We start from the raw sequence: 10,841 nt of genomic DNA on the forward strand, positions 1-10,841 counted from the left end.
ATAAAAAAGGCAGCTCTAGAAGACAAAACAAAATGTTCAAAGAACTGGAGCTGGAGAATAAAAGGGGAAGAACGTGGTGGGCATTTCTAAAGTTGAAGAAACTGAAAAACAAATTCAAACCTTGAGATTCAAGACTGAGAGATGCTATAGACAAGATCTTGAATGATCCAGGAAGCAACAAAAGATGATGGAAGAAATACATAGACTAAAAATGCAACAATGAATGAATGAAAATCCAAAGTCTCTGTAAACATTCATTAAAATGAATAATAATAATAAGGGAATACATAGACTCACTCTATCAAGAAGAATTGGTTGACACTGAAAAAATTAAAGAACCATATGAACAAGAGCCAATGGTAATGGAGAAGTTCAAGCTGCACTGAAGGCACTGGCAAAAAATAAGGCTACAAGAATTGATGGAATTCCAATCAACATGTTTCAAGTAACAGATGTAGTCCTGGATGTGTTCACCAGTCTATGGGAGGAAATCTGGAGGACAGCTGGTTAGTCAACCATCTAGATCTATATTTGTTCCCATTTCCAATAAGGGCAATACAAAACAAAGTGAAAAGTATTGAATGATATAATGAATACTACATGCAAGCAAAATATTGCTGAAGATTATCTAAAAATAGCTAGAACAGAACATTGACAGAGAATTGCCAGAAGTTCAAGCTGAGATTAGAAGAGGCCACAGTATCAGGGTTATTGTTGCTGATGTCAGTTGGATCCTGAATGTCTATTTGTGTTTTCTTGACTATGTAAAAGCATTTGACTGTGTGGATCGTAACAAATTATGGCTAACATTGAGAAGAATGGGAATTCCAGATTACTTAATATGCTCATACTAATCCTGTACCTTGATCAAGAAGCTGCTGTCTGAACTGAGCAAGGGAACACTGCATGGTTTGAAATCAGGAATGGTGTCAGGGTTGTATGCTTTGCCCATACCGTTACAATCTGTATGCTGAACAAAGAATCTGAGAAGCTGGACTCTATGAAGACTATGACATCAGAGTAGCAGGGAGATTAATCTACAACCTAATGTATAACCTGCATTATGCAGATGATACAACCTTGCTTGTTGAAAGTGAGGAGGATATGAAATGCTTGCTGCAGAATATCAAAGACTACAGCCTTCAATATGAATTGCATCTCAACATCAGGAAGACAAAAATCCTCACCACTAGACCAATAAGCAACATTGTAATTGATGGAGAAAAGACTGAAATTGTCAAGAACTTCATCTTACTTGGACCTACAATCAACACACCTGGTACCAGCAGGCAGGAGACCAGGGGATGTATAGCATTGGAAAAATCTGCAGTCAGGACCCCTCTAAATTACTGAGGAGCAATAATGTCAGTCTGAAGACTAAGGTGCACTAGATTCAGGAAATGGTCATTTCAGTCACTCGACTCTGAGAGCTGGACAATTAAAAAGGATGAGAGAAGAATTGTTTCCTTTGAGCTGAGGTGTTGGAGAGCACTGAATATTCCATGGGCTGCCACAAGAACAAACATATGTCTTCGAAAAAGTACAGCCAGAGTACTCCTTGAAGGTAAGGATGGCCAAACTTTCTCTCACATAATTTAAGCATGTTGCTAGGAGAGGCTATTCTTTCAAAAGAGACATCATGTTAGGAAAGGTGAATGTCCAGTGAAGGAGACAGGGAGACCTTCAACAAGATGAATTGACATGGTAACAGCAGCAATGCGCCCAAATGCATCAGAGATGATGAAGATGGCACAAGACAGGATGGAGTTCAGATCTGTTGTTCACAGGATTGCTGTTTTACTCAGTTTGATGGCACCTAACAACAACAACAACAACAAGTTGTTCCTTGTTCTTTTCTTAGCCAATGTTTCTTGAGCAAAGTATAGGTTTGCATAAGCACAATTGAATGTTCTGGATTCCTATTCTTCTCAACGTTTGCCATGATTTTTTTATGACTCACATAGTCAAATGCTTTTACACAGTCAATAAAACATAATATTGTTTTGGTATTTGCTTTCAGCCATGATCCATCTGACATCAGTAATGATAGCCCTTGTTCCATGGCTTCTCCTGAATCCTGCTTGAATTACTGGAAGTCCTTTACTGATGGACTGTTACAGCTGTGTTTAAACAACATACCTAATACTATTTTAGTCAGACAACTCCATAACTTTATTTGGATAAGAAATTGATGAGTCAACTAGATTGCTTAATTAAAGGAATTTCAAAAGTATTTGAAGTGAAGGAGATCAAACGGATTTCTTTTGATGGCACAATCCTCCTGCCTCCGGGAAGATTTTTCACAATGAGATTAGATCAGTAATTAAGCAGTAAAGGTGAAAAGGCAGAAGGGGTAAGAGAAGAGGAAGGAAGAAATTAGTTTTCAGACCACGGAAAACTATATAGAGATAAATAATGGATCAACAGAGAGGATAGACTTTGTGCTTTTACAAGAGCCTTAAGTTAAAGTCTCTGCCTCACCCAATGTGTTGTTGTTAGGTGACATGGAGTCTCTATGATTCGTAGTAACCTGTGAACAGAATTGAACCTCGCCCCATCCTGCAGGAGGCTCATGATTTCTGCCCCTTCATCTTGTCAATTCATCCTGTTGAGGCTCTTCTCTTTCTCTGACCCTCCTTCCCCAGCATGATGGCTTTTTTCAAGGACTGGTTTCTCTTGACAACACACCCAAAGCATGTGAGACAAAGTTTCATTTCCTTGCCTCTGAGGAGCATTCTGGTTGCACTTTCTCTAAAAGAGAATTGTTTTTTTTGAAAGCTCATGGGATAGTCAGCGTTCCTCTCGTCTCGAAACATCACAATTTAAAGAAATAGATTCTTCTGTCCTCCTTACTCATCATCTAACTTTCAGCTGCATAGGAAGTAATTGAAAAAAACATGGCTTGGATCAGGTACACCTTAGTCTCTAAATGTACACTGTTGCTCTTTAGCACTCTGAAGAGTTCCTTGGCAGCAGTTTTCCCCAAAGTAACATGTTTTTTTTTTTTTTAATTGTTTTGTGTGTACTGTCAAATCAGATCTGACTGGTACAGGAGGAGATTGCCTCTTCTGCTCCAGCAGAGAATCTGGTGGATTCGAGCCATGGGATTGCAGTGCAACTTCTTGCCAGCAGAGCTACCTGTCTTTTGATTTCTTGACTGGTCCTTGGGTATTGATTGTGGATGCAAGTGAAATGAAAGCAATGACACTTTAGTGTTTTCTCCATATGTCATGATGCTGTCTATTGGTGCAGTGCTGAAGATTTCTGTTTTCTTGATGTTGTAATGTAATCCACATTGAAGGCTGTAGTCGTTGATCTTCTGCAGCAAGTGTTTCAATGTGGTAGAAACTTGTTTTATAGGTAATCCCCTACTAGCCACAACGATTTCCTGAAATACAAGTTATTTGTTGGCATTCCTTGCTTAAAATCCTTCAGTGACTCTGGTCACTCTCGAATGCTAAGTTAGATTTCCGGTGGTTTGGTCTTTCTGGTCACCTGCCCATTTTCTGCTTAGCACTTAAGTGTTTACCTAGCTTCAGAGAAACAATTTCACAGCCTATGCATTTTCTCCTGCTGTCTCCTTGACCTGGAAAGCGAGTCTCACCTTTGTTTGCCTGCCTAGCAATGATTTACTACCCCTTCTTTCTTTTTTTTTTTTTTTCAATTTTCTACTAGTTTCTTTGCAAAATGATTTACTTTAGAAAAGACTGTCATCTTTTAGGAAGGCTCTTCTGTTCCCAGACCACCCCAGTACCAGCCTCTGTTCTCCCCAGCTATGTGCATAATAACTACTTATTTTTTTTTAAAAATTACTTTTCCATACATTTAGTATTCCACAGAACTTTGGTGTTTCTGTTCCCTACTTCCGGTGGTACCATTCAATCCTTCTATTTTTCAACAGCTGTCCTCTGTCACTGATGATTCATAGTGACCCCTGTGAACAACAGATTAGATCTTTGGCCATCCTTAAGATTTCCACCACACTCAAGCCCATTGTTGGAGTTAATGTGTCAACCCATCTTCTCGAGGGTCTTTTCATTTCAATGACCCTTCGCCATTCTCAGCATAATATATTTTTCCCAAGACTGGTCCCTCCTAACAATATGCTCAAAGTATGTGAGACAAACATCTACAACTTTACCTCAAAGGAGCACTTCCTCAAGACAGATTTGCTTGTTCTTTTGGCAGTCGATGGGACTTTTGGCAATTGACCCTGGATGAGATGGATTGACTCAGTGACTCTGGTAAAGGGGGTAGGAGTGCCAGACACAATGAAATTGGCTCGAGATAGAGCAGGGCTCACAGCTGTTGTACTCAGGGTCACTATGAGTTGCAGGTGCCTTGGCAGCACACAACAGGTGGTACAACAAACCTTCAGAAGTTCAAGGTTTAAGGGATAAATCAATTCACCCAGAGGAACCCTGAAAGAAAGACCTGGTGATCAACTTTGTAACAAAATGAGCCTTTGATAACTCTAGAGAGCACAATTCTACTCTGGCACAGAAGAGGATGCTATGAGACCACTGAGTGGCAGCTGGTTCTCCTCAACCTCTATTCCCCCAGTATTCTCAACCTCTATGGACCAGCAGGAAGCAGAAAGCAGGAGCAGCATCTGCTTCCTAAACAACATTCCTCTGGAAACTCTATGAACTGTGATAAATGATGATAATTGTAGAAAGTCTTCATGCCTTTTTTTTTTATAGTAAAAAAATTGGTTTACTGATTTGTCCTGCAGTTCATCTAGTCTCTTCCCTCTTTCAATTAGTTTTGTAATATTTTCTTGCGTAACATAAAAAACTTAATCCACCTGATTCTGAATATGCTTAGTTTTATCATTTCTAGGTTCAAATCTTGATCCAGATGTTACTGAACGCAAGGGGTTCTTTTAGTAGTCAGTAGCCAAACAGACTACAATATCCATAAATGCACTTTATTACGCAGATCTGGGAGACAGTGAGTCACCTCTAAGACTGCCTCTAACTCTGGGAGTTGTCATGGCCTTAGATACTAGGGTGAAATTCCAGCTCATTTAACAATGCACTTTTGTTAGTTAAAAAAAAGTAATTTCTACATCTGAAAAGGACAGTTCCCATCTATGTATCAGTAATTCAGGAAGGCCCCAGTTCTCTTCCTGGTAAAAAGGCAGATTAAGATACAGTTTATATAAGACTGGAGAACCAGCTTCACCAGCATCTAGGATAGATGCATTTCCTCTTCTGGTAAACAGACAGATAAAACTACTCTACATGACTCAAGACAGGAAACAGAGAAGACAGGCTAAACCAATTAATTTTGCAGGCTGAAGAAAAAGTAATTATGGTTTTATAATTGATACCTATATAAGGAATTCTGAACTTATTAATACCACCGTATAATTGATACCTATTTAGAGAATTCTGAACTTATTAATACACTATAATTGATATCTATATAGAGAATCCTGAACTTATCAATATCACCCTATCACATATGGTTCCCTTAGAAAAAAGTCTTCCTCTTCATCTAAATCATCTTCCAAAAGATTTCTCCTTTCACTTTTTTACAGAAGCGTTACCTCATCGTCATTTAGATGGCGTTTGAACTTGGGAGGCATATTTTTCACTCACAAAGTCCTTTTGTACTTTCCAGTAGGTAAGACTACACCATCTGTGACTCCAGGGGAGCTCTGGGCCCAGGAGCTCTGGGTTGCTGTCCTGGGCCAGCTGTGCTGAGCGGGCAGGGGAAGAAGCGGGAGGCAGGGAGAAAGGCCGGGAGGAGGAGGACAGTGCCGCAGCTGCGACCCCCAGCTTAGACCCCCAGCTTCATGCCTTTTATTCATAGGGTCGCTATGAGTTGTGCTCGACTCAACAGCAATCAGCAACAACAATAATAATATTGACCAGTTGGATAATGAATAAGAATGACAGAAGAACTGAGTCTTTGAGCTGCGTGTTGGAGAAGAGTACTGAGTATCCCATGGACTGCCAACAGAATAAACAGATACGTCTTGAAGAAGGTGCAGCCAGAGTGCAATTTGGAGGCAAAGATGGTAAAACTTTACCACCTCACATACTTTGGGCATTTTGCTAGAAGTTATTTCTTGGAGAGAGAGATCACGTTTGGGAAGGTTGTTGTTGAGTACTATCAGGTAGCAAATGACCCATAGCTGACCTGCCAACAGGTTTTAAGAGGCTGTTAATCACACGGGAGGAGATTGCCCAGCCGCCTCTCCCAGAGCAAAGGGTGGATCCAAACCTGGTGCCTTCAGTATTGCAGAGCAGTTTTTTTTTCCTTTTTTTTTTTTTTTTTACCACTAAGCCACCAGAGCACCCTTGGAAAGGCGGAGGGGTGACAAAAAAGAAGACCCTCAACCAGATGGATTGACACAGTGACTGTAGCGTGTCAGAGATTGTGAGGATGGCACAGGAAAGGACATAGTTCAGATCTATTGTTCGTAGTGTCGCTATGAGCATAGAGTCCACTTGATGGCACCCAACAACAACAATCCCTCAACAGGGAGCTGTGGTGGCCTCGTCGAAGGGACTGTGCTGTTAGCTCAAAGGTGGCACCTCTTTTGTGGTTCGAATCCACCAGCACCTTGGCAGGAGAATGATGGGCAATTTCCTCTCATTTACCAACCCCTCCCCCCCAAAAACGGATGGTCAGCTATGAATAATTTTTGACTCAATGGGCTGAATTTTGAGGTTTTGTTTTAGTTTTTAAATAGCTATGGCTAAGAGCCCCACTGCTACCTGAAACATCTATGGTTCCAAACCATCCAGAGATTGTGGAAGACAGGCTCTGTGACGCACATACAGAATGCCACAGCCATAGGGGCAGGTGTACCTGGCAACACATGCGAAACCAAGGTAACCCACTGCAGGCTGTAACGGGTGAGCCGGAGCTGCGCTTGAATTGTTAAATGGCAGGTGACCGTCTGTGACCTATTGACCTACAACAATCAGGGACTCAAAATCCATGAGTATGCCTCAAAGTCTCCGGAAAACAGGCCCGTTCTTTCGATGGAGTTGAAATGTATCCCGTCGCCACGTCTCATTTTAAGTCAAGACTTCTTGTCTGTGCTAATGTAGATCCACAGATGGCTAAAAGGAAATCTAATTTCGAGGGAACAAATACTGAAAGTCCACTCAGAGGAGACACACGCAGGGAGGCCCACTCGGATCCCCGCTCCCACCTGGGTGGGGCCCCGTCCTAGTGTCCAGGTTCGCCATGCAGGTGGGTACCACGTCGGTGCCCCCAGCATCACCCACACGCACCGGAACACCTGCAGCATCAGCATCAGCGGCCGGGCATTGGGATGTCACCTACCAGGGACCATCCAAACCCCCCAACCCCGACGCGCTGGACCTCAGGGGAGCGCCTCCGGGATCCAGGCGTCGTACCCCGGAAACCCCGAGGGAAGGAGGGGCCGGGAGGAGTTAATTCGTTTCTCTCGCGAGTTGAGTAAGAGCCGCTGGCCGGGTGGGGCCCGAGGGGGCGTTCCCGCCGCTCCCCCGCCCCGCACCGGCGCGACCCCGGCTGCGTCCGAACCAAAAGCGAAAGGAGCCGCGTTCCGCCGTCGCCGTGCGCCCTATCTCGCCTGCGCCCCGGGGAGGCCGCTCCGCGCTCGGGCTCCGGGAGATCGCGCGGCCGCTGCTTTGTGACTTCACGGGTTTCGCAACAAGCCCCGGGCCGCCCGCGCCCCACCCACCCACCCACCCGCCCAGCCCGCCTCGCCTCGCCGCCTCCCTCGGCTTCTCGCGCTGCCCCCGCCTCCTGGGCCGGCCTAACTCCCGGTCGCCGCCCAGCCACTCTGCTCGGCCGCCCGCTGCTGTCCGCGCCGAGGCCGCAGCCGGTAGCGCCAGGCACGTGCGTGGACACCGCCTCCAGGCAGCCCTCCGCTCCTGCGCCGCGGCCCCCGCGGGGCGCAGCGCCCTCCGGCGCGATGCTGGGCGTCTTTAGGGGCATGGCCTTCGTCCCCTTCCTCCTGGTGACCTGGTCATCCGCCGCCTTCATCATCTCCTACGTGGTCGCCGTCCTGTCCGGGCACGTCAACCCCTTCCTCCCCTACATCAGGTGAGGGGTGGGGTGGGCGCAGAGGGCTGGGGACCAGGTAAGGGGACCGCAGCTCAGCGCTGCTGTTGGAAAGTGGCTGTCGTGGGAAAGACCGAGGGTCAGGGTCCGGCAGTGAGTTTGCCGGTGATGCCAGGATGCATAGGGAGGCTGGGGGTACAGAGCTGTTAGTTGCCCTCGAGAATAGTTCATAAAAATCCTATGAACAAAAGCTCTGAATCCTGTCCTGCCCTGTGCGATCCTTACCATCTCTGATAACACTTGAGTCCATCGCTGCAGTCAAGGTTGTACCGAGCTGAATGAGCACCTAACTTTGTTTAAAACCCTCAACACTGATAAGGAGGGAGTTCGGAACAGGTGGTAGAGTTTGAGGTGGTGTAGAATAAGATTTTGGGTAGGACAAGAGAAATAGTACTTCTCCGGTGATAGGATGGATAGCTGGGACACTTTCCTGGGACAGCATTTAAGACAAGAGAATAGTAACGCTTTTTAAATAATACTGAAACAAGAGTAGTTCGTGATGTCATTTATTAAGCGAGAGAAAAATGAAGGTATGGTCCTAACCAGCTCATATATTTCAAGATTGATAGCATGGCTATGAAGTGGGTATCTAGCAGTATTTTTCATGCAAGGAGATTCAAACAAGTACTAACAGTCACGGTTGAGGTGCTGATGTCACAGCCAATAAGTGATGGAATTCAATATCTAGTTCTGTCCCCACTCCCTGCTGTGGGGTTGATAGTTCCTGAGGCTGTAAATCTTCTTTCTCCATTAGGCTGGTGAATTTGAACCAGCAACCTTTTAGATAGCAGCTCCATACATTATGTACTGTGCCATCAAGGCTTCTTAGTGGTCTACCCGCGAAAGGTGATACTGCTGCATTCAAGTCTTTGGGAGTGTGGTTTAGGCTGTTCCTGAGTGTAGTTGCCCAAATCTCTCTGGGTCCTACGCACCCTAAATCAGAATCCTCAAAGTGACATCTTTTCTGTTGCCATTTTATAGTTTCACTCTTTGGGGTTTTCCTGAGAGTCACTTTTCCTCATTCCTAGGGTCTCTATCCTGAATATTTTTTTATGGCAATCAGCTCCATACTTGCGTTTAACATGCACATTCTTTAAGTATAAGGAGGACTCATCCTTATACAGTTGTGTTAGTTCCCTGAGGAATACCGCGTCTTCCAGGAACAGAATCGTATTCCTCAGGCTCAGTGGCTGATTTTTCATAATTAGGTTGACAGAAGTGCTTTTGGGTGGAGGACTTCAGTCTCTCCTTCTGTTTGCAGCTGAGCATGTTACCTGGGACTCCCAGTCTTATCTCAGTGGTTTGAAATCCTAATCTGCGTTGCTTGGTCAGGGAAAAAGTGGTGACCAAGGTTTTTAAAATCACTTTAAGGCAGAGATTATAGGGCATCTCTCTGCTTGCTGCCTTTCCATTGTGAATAAGGTTCAGCATTTTTTGTGGAAGGGGAGGAAGACAAGAAAGGAGGGTGAGCGATAAGGCAAGAGATGTTTCAAGATGCAGAGAAAATCAGTATTTGTGATTAACTTCACCTCCAGGTAAACGGATAGTGGAAGGCAAGACAGATCTCCTGAGAGATCACATATACTGCCAGAAGGGGTTTTAGATTCAGTGCAGTTATGAAGCCTTTAGGAAAAGCAAAATTATGGGAGGCAAATGAGATTGTCTCCTTGTTGCCAGGAGCCAGACACAACAAATATTTGCATAGATTATGCCCAAGGCTTTGGTGTTCTCTACTCTCCGCTTGCTTCCCTAGATTGCTTTTGTCTTCATAAAGCAAGTTATTTTAGCACAGACAAGATGTGATGATGGAATTCATCACATGAATGACATTCCCAGGCCTGTGCAGAGCTAAGAGTCTGCAGAGATCTATTTGGACCACAAATGTTTATGATTCCAGTATCTCCTACAATATACCAATAGGAACATCCATCCCCAACCCTGCACTTCCACTTCCCTTCAAGCACACTGGCCTTCTCGTTGTCCACAATACACCAGGCACAGGAATGTACCTCATGGCCTTTGCACTGCCTGTTCCTTCTGCTAGAAAGCTTTTGCTCCAGTTTTTCTCCTTTAAACCCTTCAAGTCTAGTTCATATATTAACTCTTCAAGAAACCACCCTGATCATTCTGTTTTAAATTCCTCTTTAATACATCTTATTTGTGAGATCAAGTATATTCAGAGCATCTATCACCTCTTTTTTTTTTAAAAAAGAAAATATTTTGTGATTGTTTAAATGAAAGCTTACTGAAAAGTTGGATTTTCATTCATTCATTATTGCACATTTTCCTCCTTCCTCCTTCCCTCCTCTTCCCTAGTTCACGGTCTAAAAAATCATTCATTCATTGTTGGACAATTTCCTCCCTCCCCATCTCCCTCCCCCACCCCTTCCCCAGTCCTCTTTGCTATGTATCTCTTATTCGGACCTTGTTTTACATATAATACCTAAATATATATACCTTTTTTAAAAAAAAATTATTTTTTAAATGATTAAAAATATGAGGTTTATTTCCCAATATTTCATATACATATAGGTTGAATTTCTAATTATATGTGGATGCTTTACATGAGCTTCATATACATATAGGTTGAATTTCTAATTATATGTGGATGCTTTACATGAGCTTGTGATTTTATAAGAATATCTAGAGTTCAATGCTCAGAATTCTGGAGAAAACACTTCACAAAATAACAAAAAATGTATTACTGATTCTCTACTAGATCAACAGTACAACAGGATCCCAAGTTTATACAGGAAAAACTTTGAAAT

The 10,841-nt window shown here is 43.6% G+C and overlaps 1 protein-coding gene across 1 annotated transcript in view; it reads left to right on the forward strand.

The window, feature by feature from the left end:
• The first annotated feature begins 7,924 nt into the window (after positions 1–7,924).
• Positions 7,925–10,841, forward strand: part of DRAM1 (DNA-damage regulated autophagy modulator 1) — an 84,963-nt gene continuing 82,046 nt past the window's right edge. Inside the window, 1 exon segment of the mRNA XM_006888539.1 lies at positions 7,925–8,055. Coding sequence (XP_006888601.1) covers positions 7,925–8,055 — 131 coding nt within the window.

This window comes from Elephantulus edwardii, unplaced genomic scaffold, assembly GCF_000299155.1.
Source record: "Elephantulus edwardii isolate Elephantulus edwardi_28Jun2011 unplaced genomic scaffold, EleEdw1.0 scaffold00068, whole genome shotgun sequence".
NCBI classification, from domain to species: Eukaryota; Metazoa; Chordata; class Mammalia; order Macroscelidea; family Macroscelididae; genus Elephantulus; species Elephantulus edwardii.